The sequence below is a fragment of the Xenopus tropicalis genome, chromosome 2, assembly GCF_000004195.4.
Source record: "Xenopus tropicalis strain Nigerian chromosome 2, UCB_Xtro_10.0, whole genome shotgun sequence".
Taxonomy (NCBI): Eukaryota; Metazoa; Chordata; class Amphibia; order Anura; family Pipidae; genus Xenopus; species Xenopus tropicalis.
In genome coordinates, this window is record NC_030678.2 from 126,060,055 (window position 1) to 126,085,702 (window position 25,648).

Genomic DNA, 25,648 nt, shown 5'->3' on the forward strand with positions numbered 1-25,648 from the left:
GGGGTGGGCAGGGTACATGTGTAGGGCTGGCACTGATCATGGGTAAATAAAACGTAGGTGGGTGATACACAATTTTTTATATTTTTGTGAAAAATAAGTGGAGTTTTAATTCCATGCACAAAATCAATGGCCCCTTCAGTGCCACTGAAATATTGGCAAACCCTGTGATATGTGCAATAAATTACAAATAAAAAGCTGATTTAACCCAAAAAGCACCCAAAGTATATTATGACTTCACTATATATTTGTATTTTACATGTTTTTGATATTTATAACAAAAATAGCACTTTTCTTGCAATATTAGGAGCACATAAAACAGAATGTTTGTACTCTAAGGTTATTTAGTAATATGCTTTCTATTGTAACTCAGAATGTAAAATATGAGGAGCTGGTCCCTCCCAGAATGCTTGGGACCTGGGGTTTTAAGGATAAAGGATCTTCTTGTAATTTGAATCTTCACACCTTAAGGGGGACATTTATTAACGCACGAACGCTCCGAGCGTATTTTCTGCGTCATTTTCGTACCTTGCGCGACAATTTCATACCTTGCGACAAAATTTGTGAGAGTTGAGTACGAATGAGTACAAATGAATGAATTCTAATTTTTAAAAATGATTTTTCTCTGTAATAATAAAACAGTACCTTGTACTTGATCCCAACTAAGATATAATTAATCCTTACTGGAGGCAAAACAAGCCTATTGTGTTTATTCAATATTTAAATGATTTTTAGTAGACTCAAGTTATGGAGATCCAAATTATGGAAAGATCCCTTATCTGGAAAACCCCAGTTCCCGAGCATTCTGTATAAGAGATCCCATACCTGTAAAGAGAAAAAATAAATTATTTTAAAAAAAAAACTTAGTCAACTAATTATTGACTGCATGGGAGATGCACCTCCCATAATGCTGAGCTTTGTGGATAATAGGTTCCAAGGTAAGGGACAAAAGGCCCAGTGCCTAGGGCTGCAGCTTTAGGAGAGAGGCCCTTGGTTGTCCATATAATACATTTACTTAAACAAGGAAATAAAATTAAAAATCACCCCAGCCGCCAGAGACTACTTCATGCACTGGTGTGTCCTTCATATTGTTTTATTACTGCACAGATGTATCTACATTTGAATTCAAGCTTTTACCATAATTCCAAGCCTTTTTTTCCCACCAAAAATATTTTTTCTAATTTGAGTTTTTATAAATCTGCCCTAAATGTTTTTGTTACCCAGCTAAAAAAACCCTGTGTCAGAATTGTTACAAGTTCTAAATGAAAGAAGCAAAATGAGAGAATATTAATTAGAATGTGCAGTGTCTGAATATTGATTAAGTGTTGGCAAATAATACATCCTTTTACAAGATAGAACCTATCAGTATTCAGTGGCATATTTTAGTGTACACAAAAGCAAGGGCAACATCTTAGAATGGCAACTGTATTTTACAAGGAAGTAAAATGTATGTAATGTATGGAGACAAATCAAGGGCATGAAACAGCTTGCCATAATTAAAAACAACAAAACATACGCCGACTTGTTAGAGCAATGCCTTCATTGCTGACTAATTTAAACGATGAGACCAGAATGCACAGTAAAGTAGCATAAGACAATTTTGATGCAAAGTTCAGATATAGTTTTGTGTACCCTAATACTGTCTACTCTGTAATGCCCAGCACATATCTGTGATGAAAATACAGATATACTTTCTTTGGGATCTGTAGAGGTTGTTATTCACATTTGTTTTTCACACTCAAAATCAAAATCTTAAATAAAAATGTAAGAAACATCTTATCTAATGTGAACAAATCCATATTCAAACTGAGGCCTTACTAAAGATTGTTTTTTTTTTTTTTTTTTTTAAAAACAGAATTATATATTTTTAACGTGAATATTTTACCATTGTATATTCTGCTGGCTCTGAATATCACAAGTTGACACTGCTAATTTTATTATGCATACATATGTCATCAAAATAACATACCGTATATACTCGAGTATAAGCAGATTCGAATATAAGCTGAGGTACCTAATTTTACCTAAGAAAACTGGAAAAACGTATTGACTCGAGTATAAGCCTAGGGTGGGAAATGCAGCAGCTACTGCTAAGTTTCAATAATCAAAATAAATACCAATAAAATTACATTAAATGAGTGGGGTATGTGTTTTTAAATATTTATTTAAATAGTAAACTAGCTCAAGTGGAGCTTAAGAGTACTACCCCCCTTAGCTCAATCAGCAACCAAGCTAAAACACAGAGTTAAAATCCTTCAAGACTATATATTGTTTATATCTAATATAAAGTGCAATGTCTAGTGCAGAATGGGGCGGGTGAGAACGGTAGATGAAGATGAATTTGGGAGCGGACCAGGGCACTGGAGGGTCTGGTTGCGGGAGGCCTAATTTGCACACAAAGGACAGAGGGTACTAGTCTGGAGGGACCCATGGCACCCGACTCAAGTATAAGCCGAGGGTGACATTTTCAGCACATTTTGGGTGCTGAAAAACTAGGCTTATACTCAAGTATATACAGTAGTTATCTGTGCAAACATATTCAACAGCACTGTACAACAGAAGGTTTTATACATCATAAATATAGATTATACATATACTTTTACCGATACAAGAGAAGTCCCTGCTCAGTATAGTTTACAATATGAAAATAGTTTTGTTTCTAAATTAAACAGTTAATTATTGCATTACATTGCATTTATTTACATTTTTGCAGATCTGAAACACTCAGGTCAAAAGCACTTTATTTTCCAGGGATACTTTCCAATATTGTACCAGTTGCTGATACAGGTATAGGACCCGTTATCCAGAATGCTTGGGACCAAGGGTATTCTGAATAAGGGGTATTTCCATAATTTGAATCGCCATACTTCAAGTCTACAAGTCTATTAAAAAAGCAAAAAAAATATTTTTAAAAATAATTAAACCCAGTAGGACTGTTTTGCATCTAATAAGGATTAATTATATCTTAGTTCAAATCGGATCAAATACAAGGTACTGTTTTATTATTAAAGAGAAAAAGCAAATACATTTTAAAAATCTGAATTATTTGATTAAAATGGAGTCTATGGGAGACAGGCCTTCCATAATTTGGAGCTTTCTGGTTAAAGGATCCCATACCTGTATTTGTATCTCAGTGGCACCTCTCATACAGCTGTGTATGTGTGTACACATATAATGATTATTTCCTACGTCAATAATTTACAAGTGACACTACATTATTAAGCACTAAATGGCATGACTAAAACCCTCAAACTTGTAGTTATGCAGTAAATGTAAAGCATTGAAATAAACTGTATTTATCTTCTCGACTGTAACATACATAAGAGGTTCACGCAGTATATTTGCCGCTTCGGATAGGATTATATTGTGGCTAAGGGATTGAAGTCATAGAAGTATCTCAACTAATTCATGGGATTTATTCACACATGTTTCAGATAACTATCAGGTAATAATTACAGACTAAACCATGTGCTTATTGATAATTAAAGCTTTAACACAGAGGTTACACCCACTCCTAGGTGTGACTAGATAGAAAATGCATTTCTTGATGTCTACAACTCCAGTGGCACTATCATCATATGTGGTATGTGTATATGAATGTGTATCCTAAATAAAAAGTCATAGCTATATATTTATATAGTCATATACAGTACATGGGCATAAATACCAAATCTATATAATTACTCCCTTGCTTGCTCTATAGCAATAGCTCATTCTTGTGTCAGTCTTCCTTTTCTTCCTGGCTATGAAGAAGTTAATGAAGCTATGAATAAGTTATTTGTGAGGTGCATACCATAAAAGTTTATTTACCTGGGTCCCTAAGCTGGGAAACAATATAAACAATGCAGAAGAACAGCACTCATAGGACTCACGGGTTCAGTAATTATTCATGTTAGTTTTTTGACATTTTTACCCCGTTGTGCACGGTGTGGACTCAATTGATATGGATGTAACATGTATAACATGTATGAAAGTTGGGCACATCTCCCTTACCAAACCAAACCATTTGTATTAAATATAATCCCCTCTGTTTGCGTGCACCATCACATTTTCCTAAAACAAACAGATGCTTTCACTCAGAGTTTTAATGGAAACCAGCAGTGCCATCTCTTCATTGGCTGCTGGACTGAAGGGTGTGTTTGGTAACCTGAGTTGAGAAGAACTGAACATGCTCAGTTAGCCAAGATCCAAAAGGAGCCAACTGGGCTAGAGGAGGAGAACGAATCCCAAGAGATTAAGGGGATGATGTAGCCTTACTATTAACCTTTTAACAACAGGAGTGGCAAGTATTTAAATATTTCAAAGAGGTTGATTTTATTTTTTGTGGGGGGTTTACAAATTCTTTTAAAATCAGCATTGTAGCATCAGCTTTTATGATAGACAAAACTCATTTTCTGCTTAGAGCCCTATCAGTAAAGAAGATGGATTTGTATCAATTACTAACCAGTGTGAGGCCTGTATAGAAGCCTAATGAGGAGTGTTAGTGGGGTCAATACCCAGTAGCTATAACTGGAGCAAAGGGTGAAAAATAGGGTTCAGGCTATGTCTTACTGTTTGTAAATATTACTGTTGTTGGTAAATAATTCAATAATTCAAGTGGCAAGCATGCTTGCTCTGTAAAAATGCACAGTTGTATACTAAACAATACATTTTAATGTAAAAACGGATGCAACCTTGACACACTTTGCCAGTAAAATGTAAAAGCCTTTGACAGTGAGTGAATTCACCTTTGGTCAAAATTCATATCCTTAATGATAATGCTTGTATAAAATGGCTCAAAGAGGTTTGGCAGAATAATTCAGTAAATTGACATAGAACTGGGGGAGGAGGTGACCTAGACCTTAAGTCTGGAGTCTTGAAACTGACTTTGACCTTGTACAAATCATATTATTCCAGCATACATGTCACACAAAAGAGTCTCTTGCACTATATAAATGAAACATAATTAAACAACAAGATTATAAAAAAAGGTAATCTCTCATGACCAATACATGAATAAACAAAATCTGATGCAGATAAATAGAAAATTGTTTATTTCCAACACCTGGGCCACAGCACAAAATTGAATATTGACATGATTTGCTTTACCCAATGCTAAATAAATTTTGATGTTGTAAATAACAATGTTATTATTTTTTCTTTATATTATGCACAATTCTTTATGTTTGGTATGCTATTAGAGCAGGATAAGACTAAAGGTAATACAGCTAACAGAACTGAGAGAGACAGCCAAGTCCCACAGCAGGAGAATCTGGGAGCAGGGGGGGATGGGAGAAAATGCATCATAGTAATGTAATGATGCTGTCTGCTTCTGGCAAGTGGGGAGGAGCAGGCAAAAGAAGACAGAGTAAGAAAGTTATTAGCAAATGCCTCTAGAAAGGAGGGACTGTTACAGAGCTCAGGAGCTCACTGCTGTGAAAGGATTTAAATTTGCACATGAGTATTATACTTAGTAGCTTTTTGCGTCATATAAAAATGATTAATCTGAAGAAAGATCTAACGATTAATTTACATTATGCAGGTCAATCACATCAGAGACTCTTACAGTCTTTTGTCTTAGGTCTCTGACACCATGCAAAAGGTTGCTAATGAAGGACCACTCCAATCTGAAGGGTTGTACTGACAATGTGACATGATGCACCTGTATGCACCTCCTTCTCCTTTTTCTCTCTACAATCTATCTCTTTACCTCTCCACCCTCTTTCTCTACTTCTTTCTGTTGCTATGAAAAATGTATCTGCACTTGCACAAATAATACTGTAGATGTTAAGCTGCAGTGAAGTCATTAATAAATGTCGCTGTAACCAAGAAATATTTTTTCCCTTAAAACAATTTCTAGGGATACAAATAGGGATTTGTAGGGATACATAGCACTGTGAGACTGAACTGATTTTAGACATTGTAAATACAAAATTATACAAAAAATATTATTCCAAACAGCTTCTTTGATACAAATGTGTTTTGATCTTTTGATACAATCAAAACATAACATTTTTTTAAAAAAAAGACAATCTCCTTTTTTCTATCCAAACTGTATCAACAAAATGTAAAAGCTTCTGCCCGGAATACAGCTTTTCTTTCCCATTACAAAGTATTCTTCAAAAAACACTAAAGAATCCTTCCAAGAAAGCAGACAATATAAAAATCCAAGATGCAGCCCTTTTAGTCCTTCAAATGGGATAAAAGATAAAAATAAAGAATAACGGTGTCAGCGAAATTCAGTTACTGGACACCACTTAAGGTGAAAGACAAAGAAATCACAGGGATTTTATAGACTGTTACAAGGTAACATTATGGAGTATGGAAGTAAAAATGGAGTTAATGGTGGGAAAGTATAGAGATATTGCTCCACAGCACAGTTTTAAATACAATACCAATGGGGAGTGGATATCATATCAAACGGATAACAGGTAAATCTACTGACAACTCTACAAAATCTTTTCCTTAGACAAACTAAGAAGCAAAAAGGCAACCTGATTAAAATTCAAGTTACAGAGAATATAGTCTAATTAGAACATTTAAACTAGATGTAATGGCTTGCTGGAACAGTGCAAAAATCCTAACACACTCTTCCTATCCTATTTATTGCTATTGGATCCTGAGTCCAGAAGGAGTGTGTACTGATTCCCTCAGTATTTTCTCTCAAATGGAACTTGGGGCCAGTATCTTACAGAACCAATGGGATATGATGAAAGCTAGGGAAGACGAGGCAGATGTAGTTCTAGTGGCAACCTGGTGGCCAGCGAGACCTTGGTTCTCTCAACGTCTACATCTTGCCAATGGACACTATTTCAGATTACACATCACCTTGCCAAATGTCCAGAACAACTTGGCCTATCCTTATTTGGGCAAGATAGCCCAGGCATTTGAAAGAGAGCCACAATACTGTTCAATAATTCAATATCCAGTCTTCCTTAAGCCACAAAGATCTCCACCACAGAAAAATATTTCTAAACAGGAGATATTCTCTTGGTGCAGGGTCAATAGCCACAGAAATCCAACTAGTAAAACTTTTGTAGAAGGGAGCGGAATTTCGCCACAGCAATGCTACCCTCAAGGGACATGTAACAGTTATATCCCACTTTTCTGGAACCACGTGGGCACAGAAACCAAAAAGATTCTTTAAGGCCCTAAAGAGAATTAGACCTTCAGTGAGACCACTGGTTCTGCTGAGGGATTTAAATCTGGTCCTAAAAGCGCGAACTTACACTACATTTGAACCACTGAAAAGAACCTGCCTTAAAATGATAAATATGAAAATTGCTTTCCGGTTTTCCTGATATGTTAGTAAGGTGCATGCTTGATCCGCAAGGAACAAGGAAAACGTCTTTTAATATATAATTTATATATAATATGTAATAATATATAATTTTCTTATAATATATATTTATCAAAGTACGATTGCTTCCGAATACAAAAAATTTGTATTTTTTTGTTATTTATAGAACTGTGCGTATTTTCTGCATTTTTTTTCATTATCATCATTTTTCATTTGTGAAACTTTTTCATACTTTGCGACAAATTTTACGGGACAAAATCATATTTGTCACAATGAGTACGTAAGTTTCGGATTCATTAAAGCTTCGTTATCATGACTTTCCTTTGCCCAGGTTGGAGCTGCAGAGTGCCATTGAGTCCTATGGGAGGCTTCCAAAAACATGCACAGAAGGATCAAATTCAGAAAGGTTTTCCAACCGTTTACAATCGTTCGGATGCAAAAATGTTGTAACTTTCAGATCGCCAATACAATATTATCGTGACTATTACGATTTTTTCATAAGTATTTTCGTGACATTTCCGATCATCAGAGATTATCGTATCTAATCCGAATTTTACCCATTTAGGGATTCGAATTCGTACTTTGATGAATCTCCCGAGACTGTCAATAACTTCCTAAATAGTGTCTACTTTCCACATGACACTGTCCTCCTGGCACTCTTCAAACCCACTTACTGAGGAAGAACAGAGGTGACACACGTTGGATGCGGTGGATCTATAAATTTGTTGCTATTAGGCCCTTATTTAACAATTTTACTAAACCTTTTACTTTGCAAAAAAATGTTTTCCTCATTCTTAGATAGCTTTTTGTAGCCTTCCCCTAAACCATGATACTGAACAATCTTTGTTTTCAGATCTTTTGAGAATTGCTTTGAGGATCCCATGCTGTCACTCTTCAGAGGAGAGTCAAACAGAAGCACAACTTTCAACTGACCACCTTAAATACCTTTTCTCATGACTGGACACACCTGCCTATGACGTTTACGGTTTAACAAGATAATCCAACCTATTTGGTGTTGCCAGTAATCAGTACTGAGCCGTTACATGCATTCAAATTAGCAGAATTACAAGGGTACCCAAATTTTTGCACAGCCAGTTTTTCACATTTGATTTAATATCATACAACTAAATACTGCTTCACTAAAAATCTTTGTTCAGAAAACACACCAGTACTCAGATGTTCCTGGGAAATGAAAGACATACCACTGTTATCTTTTTTTGTTGCACGTGGAGTAAATTATTATGAAGGCTGAGCGGGGTTCCCAAACTTTTTTATATTACTGTATATCTCAACCCAATGTCATCAGGAAATGTAATTCACTGTTAATCAAGATTTCAGAAGCCAAGTCAAGATCAAAAGAAACAGACTAGATTAAGTATTGAAATTAACTAGCCTATTTACACCAGTCACAACAGGTACCCTCTAATATCAAGGTACATTCAAGAGCTGTAAATGTCTTCATAGTAAATCTGTAAGGCAGCAGTGGCAATGCTTTATATAGTATGGGAAGTGATACTACAGTCTCATCTTACAAGTCTTCGATGAGTCAGCACTGTTACTGTCCTGGCAAAAGTGGGAAAATTGAAAGGCAGGCAATTTCAGCATTTCTTTGAGGGTGCAGGACCTATACATTTGATGCTGTTAGATTCTTAGTTAACAATTTCACTAAACGTTTTTCTTTAGAAAAAACTTGTTCCTCATTCTTTTAAGAAGGATGTGTTACTTAAAGGTCAGAGTATAAGGAGGAGTATAAGCTCTAGGGCCTACTTCAATGTCTACACATGCAAACGAGCACAGAGGGAAAGATGTCAATCAAGCCAGTTTTCCAGTGTTTTGTCAACTACTGAATCTTAAAGGGAAACGAAAGGCAAAATCACTTGGGGGTGACAAAATGTTAGGCATCCCCAAGTGACTTTAACCGCTTACCTCGTACCCCGGGCTGGTACCCCTGTTAGGAGAAAACAGCACCAGCCCGGGGCACCTGGAGCGGTTCGCTTCCTTCTTCCGGCTTCCGTTGCTTGAATGCCAGCGGTGGGCGCATGAGAAGTAGAGTGAAAAGCCGACTTTAATGTTTAAGTTCGCTTTTCACTCTACTGCGCATGCGCGCGCAGTGAATCGGCAGAAGGAAGCGCCGGCAGCTACCCCGGGCTGGTGCTGTTCCCTCCTCACAGGGGCACCAGCCCGGGGTAAAAGGTAGGTGGTCAAAGTCACTTGGGGGTGCCTAACATTTTGGCACCCCCAAGTGACTTTGACTTTCTTTTTCCTTTAAAGGAAGACTCATTGTTAGACTTGACGTTGCCTTAAATATGCCCCACCCCAAAATATTATATACTTTACTAGCAAAGAACGTGATGCATTTTACAATAAAAATACTGTTGTTCTCTCTCTCTGTTCTCTTCATTTCCTAAGGTGCCTGAAAGTCGTATATACACACAGATAAATGTAAGAATAATTTGGGATTTTTTTTTTTTTTTACCCCAGTAAAAGGTTCCAGTGTTGCCCAGTGCCATTCTCAAGGCTTATGAGCAATTAAACAAAACCTTAGCTGTGGAAAGAAAACATACTATTACTCTAATTATGCCTGATTAGGCAAAGTTTTTTCTTACAAAGGGAACCTTTGCCAGAATAAAGAAAAATCCTAAAAACTCAAGAACCTTTTACCAATTTCACCCATTGTCTTCTCCTAAATTTGCCCTTGGTTTGTCCCTAGATTTTAAAAAATGTAGCCCTATTGTACACAAAAACACTGGAACTTCTGATGTCACAGTAAAAACCAGACTGAAAAAAACAAAGATTACTGGTGGTATATTTCACCCACTGTTTTTCAATTAGCTCTTGTTTTGTCTATAAATTCTAAAAAATCTGGCCATAGTTTTTACATAAACCGCTTGAAAACTTTGATGCCACTATAAAAAAGTGTAGAAACTCAACTTTTGGTCAATTTCAGTCATTGTATTTTCCTAGATTAGCCCTTCAGAAACCTGTTGGAACAAAAACTAGTGGCCAAAAACTAAACACTGGAAGGATCTGTTAGTACATTTTAATAATAATATCTTCACAAAATCCTATGCATTAAATTGTGAAAACTATTGCCCGTCTTCACATAAAACACAGGACTTTTACACAAAATAACTGAAGGTAAATGTGAGATACTACTGGAGCGATCTTACACTTCTGTGAATCAGGGGAAACATTCACTGATGCACCTCTAAGACTTTGGAAGCTGCTGCGGCCAGGCCTGGATTGGCAGTCTGTTGATTCTGGCAAATGCCAGAGGGGGTGCTGAAGATGCCTTAGACCAGGGATCCCCTACCTTTTATATCCATGAGCCACACTCAAATGTAAAAAGAGTTGGGGAGCAACACAAGCATGAAAAATGTTCATGAGGGTGCAACTATTTTTTATGCAACTAAAACTTGCCTCCAAGCAGGGAGCTCAAAAATAAGCACCTGCTTTGGGGGCACTGGGAGCAACATACAAGGGGTATGGCTTTAAACCCTACAACTTCCTTAGTCTTGCTGTTACTGGTCAAAGACCCATGTATCAGTTTAAAGATACCTTATTGGTTTATAGGTTAACTCCACCCTCTGCACGCAAATATAGTGTTTGGCAAAGGGGTGGGTCTTCCTCTTTCACTGCATCTGCTGACCCAGGTGGAAGTCCCACTGAGCCTGGGATCAACAGGACCCCAGTAAACATTTTAGCCTAGAGTCTGCACCTTCTCTAGAGAAGTCGGGGACAGGGACCCCGTGAATGAAGACCGGGTAGTTACTTTTGTGGAGTACTTTCTAGGTAAGCGAGATAGAGAGGGAAGGAAGCAAGAGCAGTTTCAGCTCCACCAAGGAAAGTAGTTGGAAGTATTCTTCCATACAGGCACTGTTGCCTTAGCATAGGGCCACGGTTAAGACATAGGAGGCAGGCACTATCTGAACCCTGATCCATAGTTGCTGTGGGACCCTGACAGCTAGAGGTATTCCGCCTGAGGAGTGTAGTATCCAATCTGACTGTTCCAAAGGGTGGCCAAGCTGACCAGGTGCATTGACCCTGCCCAGACTCAGGAGTTGGGATAAACTGGTGTACACCCTCTCTGTGCTGTCCTCATAGTAATACTATCTTATAGAAGCTGTATGTGAGTATTGCTATAACCCTGCATATTGATTGTCTCTGACAATAAACCAATTCTATTGTTCAACTGCAAAAACCTTCTACGCCCATTTGTTACTTTGCACTGCACAAACTTCAGTGGGTTGTAGTTGCACTACACCATTGCTCCGTTTGGTTACTTCCACTTAGCGAAGGCCAATGCTGAAGGATTGGGTCGTATGTACCCCATGCTGTAAACTTATACTAGCCGTGCTGTTGGCTTGGTTAAAGCCAAGAAGAGGTTACACTACTGTAAACTATAAGACTATAAAAACACAGTCCTTCAAACAACAAACAAATCTAATAAGAGTACTTTATTTCGTCCGGCCCTAGCTAGCGCAAAAATATAGTCTTTCGGTCAAAATGGGTAAAAAACCCTGTGATGGCGCAGAGCAAAAAATATAAAAGTCTTCAAATTAGATAATGGGAGCTAAAGCTCTGTTGCCAGCGGGCAGGGCTAGCAAATCAAATTATTCTTTTTGGTTGCCTGATACATAGGACCTGCGTGCAATACAAAAAAAAATTGCCACCAGACACCGTCAAACCGCCGTGCCCGGTACAGACTAGCTAGCTGTCTGCAATCATCCCGTCACTCCCCCACTAAGGGAGCTGCGTGTCACGTCACTGCGCTTATATACATGTAGTCGCGCCACAGTCTCGCGAGAAGAGACTTGTAACATCGGGAATTAGCTGTCCGGCAGAAGCCAAGGAGCTGGATATTAAAGGCGTTGTGGGACATATAAACAGCGATCCGGGACTGCGGGCTCTGTTGAGGAAATCGAGACTGTCCCGCACAAAGCGGGACCGCTGGTCGGTATGCTACTGCTCTCTGGAAGAGCACTGGCAGATCGTTACCGGCATATCTACACGGCTGCAGTCAGCGACAGGGAGCAGCAGGCCGGTCAGTCGGGCAGGTGAGGCCAGGTCTTGCATAGAGCATTCAAGAATCAATCTATAAAGCAGGGATGGACGATATGGAACCATTTTTACTGTGCAACTTACATCAGTGTGAAGGGCAGGAGTCAGAGAAGAGAAGGCACCTGACAATGCATGAAGGATGGTTCCGCCCATACCTCATGTAAATATTGAGCATAGCAGCCAATTATTAAATATAATCATTTTACCCACCACCCCAGGGGCACCTCCGATACCAGAGCTTGAGGGAAATATCGTCTATGTCATATAACATTGTAATTGTACCTACCACACCCAAGGTGTCCCTGTGATGCTGGAGCCCAAGGAAACGTCCTATATGTCATATTCCACTGAAATCTTATCTGCCACACCCAAGTGGCCCCTGTGATTCTGGGGCTCTTGAAAAATGCCCTTTTTTGCCATTTCCTAAAGATATGATATAGAGGGAATTTGCATCAGCCCTCCAGGTGTTGTATAACTGCACCTCTAAAATCTCAGTGACAGCTGCTCATGGTGGAGCCTGTATGTATTGTTAGGTTCCCCCCTCTCCTCTGACACCCTTGTGCAAGATCTGGAGTGCAGGATACTTATTTTTTCAAAAAAGGCTAAAATGAGGTTGTATTTATTGCTTTATTATGAAAGTTGTCTGTAGCTGTAGGGGAATTCTAGTGACCATGGTTAAGTAACCCATAACAGGGGTGCATGCTAACCAAACAAAATAATAACAAAAACAACCAATAATCCATACAAGACGTAAAGAGGGCCCTGCACAAAGGAGCTTACAATCTAAAGGATTGATATTGCTATTCATGTATACCTGTGCCTGCATCTGTAGAAGTGCATTTGCAAACCTTTAACCTGTGCTTGTGTTAGCTTTACAGCTGATTGTTCAAGTTAGTAAATGTAGCCACTATTTTTTTTTTTACTGTATTAAGGTCCCCATACACGGGCCGACTATAGCTGCCGATATCGGTCCCTTGGACCGATTCGGCAGCTAATCGGCCCGTGTATGGGGAGAAATTGGCCAGATCTCGATCGGCCAGGTTAGAAAATCCGGTCGGATCGGGGACCGCATCGGCTCGTTGATGCGGTCCCCGATCTGACTGCCCCATTGCCGCCCACATAATCCGATCGTTTGGCCCTGGGTTATTTTTTTTTTTTTTACCTAAATGCTCCCCGATATCGCCCACCCGTAGGTGGGGATATCGGGGGAAGATCCGCTCGCTTGGCGACATCGCCAAGCGAGCGGATCTGCTCGTGTATGGCCACCTTTAGTGAGATACATTAACTTACATCCTTTTAGGACAGGATGTGGACGGACATTCTTGGCCGAGTACTTTGGCGATTTTGTAGCAGAAGAGATATACTAGTTTACTTATACATTTATGTCTTGATTGTGTAAATGTTTTGCTGATTATTTTATACATTTCATAGGGGCCATCAAAAATCCCTGCAAAGACATGGGAGTTTGAGGTATTTGGAACTTAAACTAATGAGTATAGTTTCTTAACATGATTTACTAAAAATCTACCATCCCACAAAACCATCATAGTGATAGCGGATTCTAGATCTAACCTCTAGATCTAACTGCATCCCTCTTCTGAAACTCTCACTTTTGATATCGCCAACATGTTAACTATGCCTTTATTCAGAGTGTCATTCTTATCGTTAAAGGAGAACTAAACCCTAAAATGAATATGGCTAGAAATGCCATATTTTATATAATAATCTGGCTGGACTGGCTTAAAGTTTCAGCCTCGCAATAGTAGTAATGATATACTGTAGGTCTTTATAGTTGTCACAGGAGCTTTCTATATTGGATGCTGTTGGAACTGTCCAGGACAGTGCACATGCTCAGTGAGCTCTGAGCAGCTGTTGGGAAGCTGAGCTTAGGGGTTGTTGCAAATTATCAAGTAGAAAATGAGATATGTCTGTCATACGAGCTGACTCTAAAGGGACAGTTATTCAGTTCTGATGCAGTTGCCCTAGTTTCAGATCCGTCGCTAAATGTGAATCTGAATTAAATACTAATCAGCCTTTTACTGTTACATTTATATTCTATTTATGCAGTATATTTTAAGTCGGCCCCTAAGCTCAGTAACTGACAGCAGCACAGAGCATGTGCATTGATTTAGATGGGGAGTTACTAGGCATCTTTGGAGCCACAAATATTCCCTGCTAAAGGGCTGTGGTTGCCTTGGGCTGGTACAAAAGCCCAAAACAATGTACAACATTTCTGCCCTACTTCTTTAGTTCGTTCTCCTTTAACTTTTGCCTTGTAAATTATGCAGCCAGCAAATATTTTTCCTGAGATACTTACCAAAATGTTTTGCTATCATAAAATAGACACACTGAATTAAAAGCATACAACGGAAAAGTAACGGGTCTTCTGATTTAAAAAGATAATTAGCCTTATATATTTTAGAAAAATTAAGAAATAAAATTTTTCATAGAAAGTTTATATGTAGCAGTAACTAGTAGACCTAACCTTCTAAGGGTGAAGACACACTGAGCTACTTAGTAGCAGAGGTTAATAGTAAGGCTGCAACATCCCCTTAATCACTTAGATTTCCGTCTCCTCCTGAAACCCACTCAGCCCCCTCCCTCAGGAATTTGCTTTGGCTGTTGGCTTGTGGGCATGCTCAGTTGTTCTAAGCTCAGATTACTAAACACCCCCCCCCCCCCCCCCCAGTCTAGCAGCCAGTAAAGAGATGGCATTGCTGGTTCCCATAGAAACTCAGCTCTAGCTGTCTGCTTCAATTTTTTTTCTCCTGAGCTCAGCTTTACCATTACATTGCTCAAACAAAGCAGAACTTTTATCAGAGACAGTTGTGCCTGTGTGAGCCTGTATTCTTGATGAAATGTATGCTGAATAAGGGTCTGTGTGTATGCTGCTTGCAGATTTAAATGTAACTGATTATGTATCAGAGGAAAAATGGCCACGGGTGAAATATGCTATTAGCTTTAGGAAAATGTGATGGTGCAGGCAAACGGAGGGGATATATGCAGTACAAATGATGCCATTTGGGTTGGGGAGATGTGCCCAACTGATATATATTGTAGGCGAATATAGGCTTTACATGTCCTTTAAGTAAAGGTAGTAGAATGCATAGGGGCTAAATCTGCTGCTGAGAAATGTATCAAAATGTAACATTGAAGAAGTGTACAACATGGCTTACTGGTTAATGCTATTCTGTTTGTACACTTTAAATGGAAAAGGGAATAAAGGTCCCCATACACTATAAGATCCGCTCGCTTGGCGATGTCGCCAAGTGAGCGGATCTTCACCCGATATCCCCACCTATGGGTGGGCGATATCGGGTAGCAAGTAGCTTAAAAAAAACAAAAATCCTATCGTTTGGCCCTGGTGCCAATTTCAGGCCGATCGATATCTGGCCAATTTCAGGCCAGATATCGGTCGGCCAGGCCCCTCGTTTCTGCCCCTACACGGGCCGATCAGCTGCCGAGTCGGTCCAAGGGACCGATATCGGCAGCTTCTATCGGCCCGTGTATGGGGGCCTTTAGAGACATAAGGTTTTGGTCAAGTATTTAGGTCTTAAGGTGGCCATACACGAGCAGATCCGCTCGCTTGGCGATGTCGCCAAGCGAGCGGATCTTCCCCCGATATCCCCACCTACGGGTGGGCGATATCGGGGACCATTTAGGTAAAAAAAATAATAATCCGATCGTTTGGCCCTGGGGCCAGACGATCGGATTATGTGGGCGGCAATGGGGCAGTCGGATCGGGGACCGCATCAACGAGCCGATGCGGTCCCCGATCCGACCAGATTTTCTAACCTGGCCGATCGAGATCTGGCCAATTTCAGGCCAGATATCGGTCGGCCAGGCCGCTCTGCTCTCCCCATACACGGGCCGATTAGCTGCCGAATCGGTCCAAGGGACCGATATCGGCAGCTATAGTCGGCCCGTGTATAGCCACCTTTAGTCTAATTAAACATTTATTTAAACAAAGGCACCAGTTATTTCTACCTATTGCCTGTAAAATGAGACATTTTTTGTATTTCAGAGTGTGTGTTCTAGGTGCCCTGCTTGGGTACAGATATTGTTTCTGTTGCCAAAAAAACCCCACCCTCTGTCTTAAGTCTGACGTCTACAGTTAAATGCTTAATAATATAATCATGACTGGGGAAGGCAGAGTGCTGGAAAATGAAAGAAAACAAATAAAAATATCTAATGAAAGAAAACATAGAGCTTACTTACAACTTTTTAAAGGGGACCTGTCACCTTAATAAATAATTCCAAATTGTTTTCTATTGTGTTTTTCAAGCAAAATAAATTTTACTTACACTATATAAATTATTTTAATCTTATTTTCTTCAGCCTTTGAATTCACAATTGCAGGGAGGTGGCATTTTGTGGACACTGTTATCAAAGCAGGCATTGCATCCTGCCAAAATCTTGTTTCTGTGCCAGTATGGGGGAACCTGATGCCCATATCCATGCACTGGTTACAAAATTACATGGTGAGGAGGGAGGGGGAATGTGAGGAGTGCAGCAACATCTAAGAAGTTCTGAATTGAAAGTGAAAGTAACTGTCTGCCCCACCTCTCGTGAATCCCCATTCCTGGCTCTACCTAAGCTGATCAGAAAACCCTCAACTACACTGATGAGCCCCAAGAAGGGTGAAACCGGTCTGTAGTTGGGAATCTGATCAGCTATTATCCTGGCTTTTGCATTGAAAACCCAGTGGGTAAGCATTAGTCTATAGGATAAACCCATGCAAATGGGACATTTCTAAGAGCCTAAAGGAATTTGTTCCCAGAATCCTGTTTTGACCTAAGGCATAGAGGAGGGGCAGTCAATATATGACTGACAGCTGGGATTTTTAAATGCTTTTATAATGGGTATGGATATGGTAATAAAAAATGATTTTGGGTTTTATGTTTAATATGAAAAGGGCTTTTATTATACAGCTTTTTATTTCTGGGTGACAGGTCCACTTTAAAGCACATCTCCTTTAATATTTGAAAGAGAATAATGCACTGGCATATTCTTGTTTTTTTACACAATATGTCTTATTTAAATATCATTTTCATTTTAGTGTTATCATGTTTTTACTATTTCTATGCGCTTAGTTCTTTTCAGTAACTTTCTTATGAAGGGATATTTTACCAGTCTGTATGAACCATTTGATGCTGGACTATATTGCCCTTTCTTCATGTTCATATGGCAATGTTTTTCTTTTGTTTTGTTTTTAAAGGAGAAGAAAAGGTAAAATCTCTGGGCGGTGCTAAATGTTAGGTAGCCCCCAGTGATTGTAATCACTTACCTTATTCCCCAGATTGGTGCTCCTGTTTGGAGAAAGCCGTACTAGCCCAGGGTATCTGCGAAAAAGTGATCCTTTTCCTTCACTCATCTATCTTCCATATCCCGGGGCCGGCGCATGCTCAGTAAAGTGAAAAGACGGCTTTTTTTTGTTAAAGTTTGACTTTTCACTCTACTGCACATGTGCAAGTGGCGCAAAGACAGAAGAAGGAAGAGGATCGGGCTCTCGCCGCTACCCCAGGCTGGTGCTTCTGGTAGGAGAAAACCGCACCATCCTTGGGTAAGTGATTACACTTACGGGGGGCAGGATGCCTAACATTTTGGCACCCCCGCAGTGATTGTACCTTTCTTTCTCCTTTAATGAAGTAAAACATTTCTTAAAGTATTAAATTGTACAATGCAAGTAGTGGAATGCTGCTATGCATTTTCATAACATTTATATTATACTTTAGATTGTATAAGCCACGTATATATTATATACTATTAAAATGCACGTATCCTTCTGAAAAACAATTTCTTCAAAGAGTAATATAGCAATAGGTTCCCTTGTATATATCAATAAAATGGTTTTTTTTTTTTCTATAGCCATGTTTGAGAGATGCAGTTTCAGAGTAATAATTGAATTTGGATAGCATTGTCTGTCAGTAATGCTAGTGGTGTCTTGAAGCATTACTTTTACTGCACGATTACATCACAGAACTATTTGTGGATGCTGACATAACAACCAGGTTTAACACTTTCATAGTTAAAAGAACCTGCTGTAACTTCAGAATGCTGTAATTTGTATTTAAATGGTTTACTACTGGCTTTATTTGCCATTGAACCTTTATTTATGCATTGCGTTACTAGCGTTATATTTATTGTTGCAGTGATGATTAATATAGCATATGATAGTTATAGCATTTTAGTGGCAGGTAATGAGATTTCAGTTACTGAGGAATTTCTCATTATCTTGTATCTTATTATAGAATGGATGCATGAGGTTGCACTAAATCCATAATATTTGCTATTTACCAAGTGTACAAATGTTAACTAAGACTCACTATGGAACTCTACAGGTGTTACTATTATGCATAACCCATACCAATGACCTCACCCATCTCTAGGACTACTTTCAACTACAGTTCTAGGTTGTACTGGATATGGGTGGTCTAGGGGTGTGTGTGTTAATGCTGATAAGTTGAAGGCTACACCTTTTTTCTTCTGTGGATTGTTTTGTCAGGTGTATGTTGGCTGCTTCCAATGAGGGTCCTACACTACAGACAGCCTCCACTCAAAGAACAAGTCATTCCAAAATATATATTTTTTGCCAAATAAAAGAAAACTTAATTGTAAGCAACTTTGCAATATACATTCATTACAAATGTGCAATTTTTTTTTTTTAATATATATAATTACTTTTAGAAGTAGTGTCTGTCCTTTTCTATTTTCTGCCCTGGTGGCTCTGACTGTTAAAACAATGTAACACAAGGCAGCAGACATGCCTGTTTACCTGTACATCTACAAATAACTTAAAGCACTAAAAAATAATAATAAATTCACATTGGAAACTTGGAATTATGATTTCTTTTACTAGGAAAAATTATGTTTGGGGTTGACATGTCCTTTAATAATTACAATTTTTAATATTGTATATTATATCATTAAAGTGTATGCCACTTTAAGCTTCTAATGATAGTGTTGTGAAGAGATTTTGTCAGCAAATAATTTAACTTACTTGTGCTGAGAATAGTGCATAATGATGTAAATACAGTTGCTGACAGACTGTGCCATTAATATAGCTCTTCTACACTCCTTCCTCTCAGCATGTTTTTTTTTTTACAAAATGCATTGGTTAAAGGGGATGTTTATCTTCAGCCAATAGTTTGAATTTGAAGAGCCCCTACTGTAATAATTTTTTTTTATTAATCTTTATTATTTAAAATGAAACTACAGACCAGAATCATTGCTGCTAAAACTCTCTCCTCTTCTCTCTGCTCTCTCTTTGAAAGGAATCACTGACACCTTTGTCTCCTGCTTCATTTGCATTTCATTGATCTGATTGGCTGAATCTTGCCAGCCAATGGTTTCAGATATGCAAATGAAGTGGGAGAGGGAAGGCATGTGCAGTAACCAGTTCAGTTTGGGCAGGATGCATGTGGGTGTCAGAGAACCCCTCCGATGGGAGAACAGAGTGCAGAGGAGAGTTTTAGCAGCTCTAATCTGGGTCTGTAGCTTTAAAACTACATTTTAAATAATAAAGATGACTTACAAAATTGTTTTTTCTGACAGGGGCTTTTCAGATTGGGATTAAGAAGGAGAACATCCCCTTTAATAGCACTCCATTCCATTGGAATTCTATATTGGAATCTGTTTTTCAAAAGAGCAAACAGATTTTTTGTTTGTTTTATATTTAATAAAATTTTGCATGGGGTTAGACATATTCTTAGTTTCCCAGGTACCGCAGCCATGTGACTTCAGTCTCTTTAGGGCAGTGACTCACAAGGAGATTAGTCACCAGTGATAAATCTTCTCTACCATGGGCGGAAACTAGACTGAAGAATGCTCATCAGTTCTTTAAGAAACAAAACTCTCAGCATGCAACACAATAAACAGTTCACATAGAGCAAGTCATGACCTCATACACACTTTGTGCTAATTAACGTATAAAGTGCATACTGCTTAAAGGAGACATATTGAATAAATGGAAAAAAAAACAAATTTTGTAGGCAATTATAAATAATATATGGTGCTTGTTTCATTTTGGGCTAAAAATGAACCCTATCTGTAAAAATGGTCCCTTTATTGGAGCTCCCTATAAATCCTATAGATCAGTTCTCGGTCCCTGTTTCAAATGAAGAGTGGGCGTGTCCTAACAGTGTCTGCAGAAGCACAGTAGGAGGGGGATAGCCAATCACAGCCTTGCACTCACACAGGCAAAGACAGGCTTCAGTTCCTTGCACTCACACAGGCAAAGACAGGCTTCCGTTCCCTATCAGGTCAGCCTAGCTGCTGATTAGTTTCTATCCTACAGTGCCATTTACTGAGAGCCGCCGGCTTTCCTTCACATCCAGAGTATTCAGCCAGCAGGAAGTGGAACAGATGGGCGGGAATAGTGGGGTTTTGGTGGAATATCTCAATAAATCTGTCTGAAACACAACTTTTTTTAAGCACAATCCTTAATTCACTGGTACATTCTTAATTTTTATATGAAATGTCTCCTTTAAGGCTGAGGCGCCTCATGAACTTAGAGGTTGGCGATGGAATGGAAACTGGTGGAGGTGTATGAGTCTATATGAAGTAGTGGTTTGTGTGTGACGAGAGAGAGGTTGTCTGAGAACTTGCAGTGAATTGCAGATCATATTGAAGTTGCTAAACCGAGTAAAAATCTGCATTGTACAATTGTAGGATCATAATGCAATTATAGCAATGCAAAAAGGACATTGTTTTCATTCACTAATAAGCAAATTAATCATGACAAAAGTCTCAAAGGTTAAAAACTGTAAAACTTTAGTACAGTAAACACATCTGCTGGGGCCATGCAAGTAGCATTTGTCATTTGACATGCCACTATATGAGCAAGGTACCGTGGCAAGGAGCCAGGCTGTAGTCTGGTTATCTTTGTTATTAACCCTGGATGGTAGCATGTACTCCTACTGCCTATTTCGTTTGGCTTACATAGGTTTGTTGTCTGCAGCCATCGCCTGTAACTGCAAGCCAAATTGAGAACTCTGTTTCCCTGGTGACACGCTTGTTTTTCTGAGGAAATGCTCCCTCCTGGATTTATAACGCTTGTCTCCTAAACATGAAATAATTCCCTTATTCTATAGAAATGTCTTGTGGTGATTAAACATAGTCCCCTTAGTTTGCCCTTACATATAATCTGTGTTATATGAAAGATAATATTTCAGTGCCAAGGCATAATTTAATATTGCTTATTTTTACAAAGTAAAGATAATTAATGTAATGTAATGGTACACGTAGGGGCAGATTTATGAAAATGTGAGTTTTACATTAAAAACTCACCCTCGCTTTGTTCATTCCTGTGGGCTTTTTAGAAGTACATTTATAAATGGGTGAAAGTTAGCTCTCACCATTTGATAAATACGCTTCTATAAATCCAATAGGAATGAATAGAATGTGTAAGTTTTTATGTATTAGGCTCTAGATTCACATTTTCATAAATCTGCCCCTGGGATTTGGAACTTTACACATTGGCTTTTTAGGTAGGTGGCAGACAGGAAGATTAGTTGCCCACGATAAATTTTTGCTCCATGTGCGTCTAAACTCCCCGAAATGCGATCCCACCAGCAAGAATGTAAGTCGTTCTTCAGTTTTCCGAAGCTTCCTTGTCATGCAACTTCAGTGACACATATGCCAGTAGACCCTACTTACATAGTGCTTAGAAACAGGCAACAATGCAGTTTTTCATGGAAGAATTAAATTATTTTTTTCATCTGCAGGTGACGGTAGCCTAATTTTTTTTTCTCCTCTTTTAAGGAATAAAAAAATCATAAGTAAGAAAAAACTAAAGCGGAAGCAAAAAACAAAATCAAAAGGGAAAACGCGAAACAAGGTAAGAGCTACAGCTGTTTTTGTTAGATAAAAACTATATAAAGACGTTTTTATAAATTGTATCCATAAATTCATATTTTTGGTGTTATTGTTCCTTTACTTAAACATTTAATGGTTTTAAAGATATTTGTATATGTAATTGCTCCTAAAAGCCTGTCCTTTTATTCCCTACTCTGGTGTTTTAAAAAAAAAAAAAAAAAAAATTAGCTGTAGCTTGCTGACCCGCAGACCCATGAAGATGCATACACTGCTGACTTTGACTGCATTGTTTTAAGATGCTTAACCAGCAGTTGAGAAATGGATGGAGCTGCTTTCAAGAGCAATTAATTTTATACATTTTTTATAAAACATTTATATATGTATGTTTGTTAGTCATTTTAAATTCCCTGTGTAATATGTTGCTCCTTATGAGCTTAAATGTGCTTATGCAAAGTTAAGCAATACTGTAACTTTTTTTTATTATATTTAAACTTTCCTTTGTGCTGTGTTATGTAGATTAATTGTCATTCTTTAAAAAAACTGCAGCATATATTGAATGGGTGCAGGAAACCTTTTCACACTGTATCATTTTAATTTAAAAATATATCAATATTAGATGGTAGTTAGGTGACCCCTAGAAAAACACTTGGTCTGTGGCATTGTATCTTTACAGTACAAATATTTCATGGTTTCCTGGAACTGACCCTGTTTTTCACGGCCTAAAATAGGTTGCAATTTTTTAATTCACAGATTTTATTTTTTATATTTATTTTATTTTTTTAATTATTTTACACATTTTTATAAAAAAATATAAACTCAACAATATATGCCTGATGTAGATTGAAATAGAGTTGACCGAGCTGGTAACACCATCGATGTACTTTTGTTAGATAGGCAGAAGTTATAACCTTATAAGCAGGAGTCAAAACAAGGAGATCCTGGTTTCAAATGGTATGATGTCAACCTTTTGGGATTGTATAATCATTCCTATAAATGTCCCAGGGGACCATACTTCGTTCTATGTGCCTATTCCTATTGTGTCCTTCAACCAAGCTGTTGCTTGGGGCATATATTGAAATTAAGTCTTTGGTATAGTTGCAATAAGGAGAGTTTAGGAGCTAGTCAGTTAAGGGCCAATCAAGCATGCTGCTGCCAGAATTTTAGAAAATAGTTTATAGATGCGTGAGAAGTTGTTTTTTTTTTAAGGCAAGCAGAGTAGTGCAATATCTGGAGAAAGTAACATTTCAGTTGAAAATGTGTTTGCCTACTGAAAGACCTGTGTCCAGATTGACATATTGTGCAATGCCAGCAGGCTACAATATAGTCTCCTAGAAGTGGAAATCCACGAAAGCACATGTGACATAGTTGGGATAATATGCCATCAGAAAAATACTTTGTAGGCCATATCTTTTATACTGACATTTTGAGATAGTTTATGTATAGAGGCCCAGATTTTAGGCAATAAGTCGCCCATGGTTTTGGATTTGAAGAGTCATGTATTTGCATTTTGACTAAGGGTAATTCTGTTAGTTGGTTATATATCATGGAAGTATATACTGCAGTCAATAAGGGTCATAGGCACCTTTTTCAAATAATGAAGCTTCCATAGTTGCTTAATGTGGTGCTTGGGAATGAGAAAAGTATGATTATTTGGTGAAAGAAAAATATTTCAGAAGGAGAACTTTGTTCTTTTTCCTGCAGTATTTGGGGAGATTTGGGTCTATGTTGGGTAAGAAGCTTGTGGAAGGTTAGGAGGCCTTTTTGAGTCCACCAGAAAAATCCCACCAGAAAAAACTGAAGGGCTCCCGGATTTTACTTTTTGTAATGTGCACCATTTTTATGCAATCATAAAATGCAAACATAAAATTAGAGTTCTACTGTATATAGTCACAGAATTCCCCAGTGATCTCTAGTGTCTGTAATGTGTTGTGAGTGTGTGTGTGTGTGTGTGTGTGTGTATATATTTATATATTATTTTAATCTTTTTTTTTTTTTTTTTTTTTTTTAATTCTCTAGGTGGACAACCAGGAAAATGCTTTCTTCATACCTGACCTCAAACTCCACAGCAATCCTTCAGCCTTCAATGTTTATTGCAATGTACGGCATTGTGTTCTTGAGTGGCAAAGAAAAGAAACCTCTTTGGTTTTATCTGCCAAGAATTCTGTCCAGAGTGGGGAGTCTGACAGTGATGATGAGGAAGAATCCAAAGAACCATTAATTAAGCTTCCAAAGGCAAGTTAAACCAAAGCTTAAAAAGAAACTGAAAAGTTTTGAAAGTTGCTATGATTATCTTTGTTAGCCAATAAAGAGATCAATGTTAAACCACTTTTTTGTTGTGTTAATTTTCAAAGGTTTCTACTGTATAGATACCAAAAAATAAATACAATCTTGAATGTGAAGTAGTTTTGAAATAAATGCATCATGGGTGTTATTAAACCTCCTCAAATTTAATAATATTTAGTTAATATTAAATATAGATACAAAATATTAACATTTATTTTTCTCTCAGATTATTGAAATTGGTTTATGCGAAGTATTCGAGCTAATCAAAGAAACACGGTTTTCCCATCCATCATTGTGTCTGAGAAGCTTGCAGGCATTGCTGAATGTGCTTCAGGGACAGCAGCCAGAAGGGCTCCAGTCTGAACCTCCAGAAGTGCTGGGTAAGGCCTAATTCTAAACATTTTAAGACAAGGTCTAAATGTTACTTGTTTTATTTTGATCCATTATGGACATGTTACCAGCCTACTAAAGTTCTTTACTTATATGACAGTGATTATCTTTGTCTATATGTTGTCTTCAGTTATTAAAACAAAAATCTCTACGGTATTGTCTTTGGTCTACTTGTACACTAGATCTGTTCTGTGCAGATCCTTTTTCGTTAATTATAGTGTTTTATCAAAGTATTATTGCTTTTCTCTTATTATGAACCTTTTGGGGCAACATAAAAGTCTTAAAACTGTATTTGTGTATTTATCAATTTTATAGTTGTTGTTATTTGATTGTAGATAAAAAAAGAAACTCTACCTTATTTAAATCTTTGTGCCAGTAGTGTAAGATGTTCCAGATGGGCAGGTTTATACAATTACATAAGCATGATAACTTTTGAATATTTAAACTTAACTTTGCTTAAGGATTTAGGCCTAATTGCTTCTGATTCATTATTATACAGTGGTGCTCGATTTTTTCATTCAAGTCCAAAAAAATTATATTTGTTCATTTATTTATTGAGGAAAACAACTAAATGTTTCCGGTAACTGTTGATCAGTCCTGCAAACCAGAGAGAGTCAGGATTTATGATTCGATTTTTCCAAAACATTAATTATTGATTATTTTTTGCATTAACCTTTCTTTGGTAGATCAACTTGTATTTTTAGGGGTAGATTTATCAGAATTTGAGATTAGAGCTCACCACAGAAAAATTCACCTTTTTATTCATTCCTATGGGATTTTTAGAAGTGTATTTATCAGTGGGAAAAAGTTAACTATATGTGT

General features: G+C 37.9%; 1 protein-coding gene across 22 annotated transcripts in view; it reads left to right on the forward strand.

The window, feature by feature from the left end:
- The first annotated feature begins 12,070 nt into the window (after positions 1–12,070).
- mycbp2 (MYC binding protein 2, E3 ubiquitin protein ligase) overlaps positions 12,071–25,648 on the forward strand; it is a 139,791-nt gene continuing 126,213 nt past the window's right edge. For all 22 annotated transcript variants that reach the window (XM_031897067.1, XM_031897074.1, XM_031897078.1 and 19 more), the window contains exons 1-4: positions 12,071–12,333; positions 22,100–22,175; positions 24,170–24,385; positions 24,663–24,816. In XM_031897067.1, coding sequence (XP_031752927.1) covers positions 12,236–12,333; positions 22,100–22,175; positions 24,170–24,385; positions 24,663–24,816 — 544 coding nt within the window. In that variant the 5' untranslated portion in view covers positions 12,071–12,235. The remainder of the gene's footprint in view (positions 12,334–22,099; positions 22,176–24,169; positions 24,386–24,662; positions 24,817–25,648) is intronic.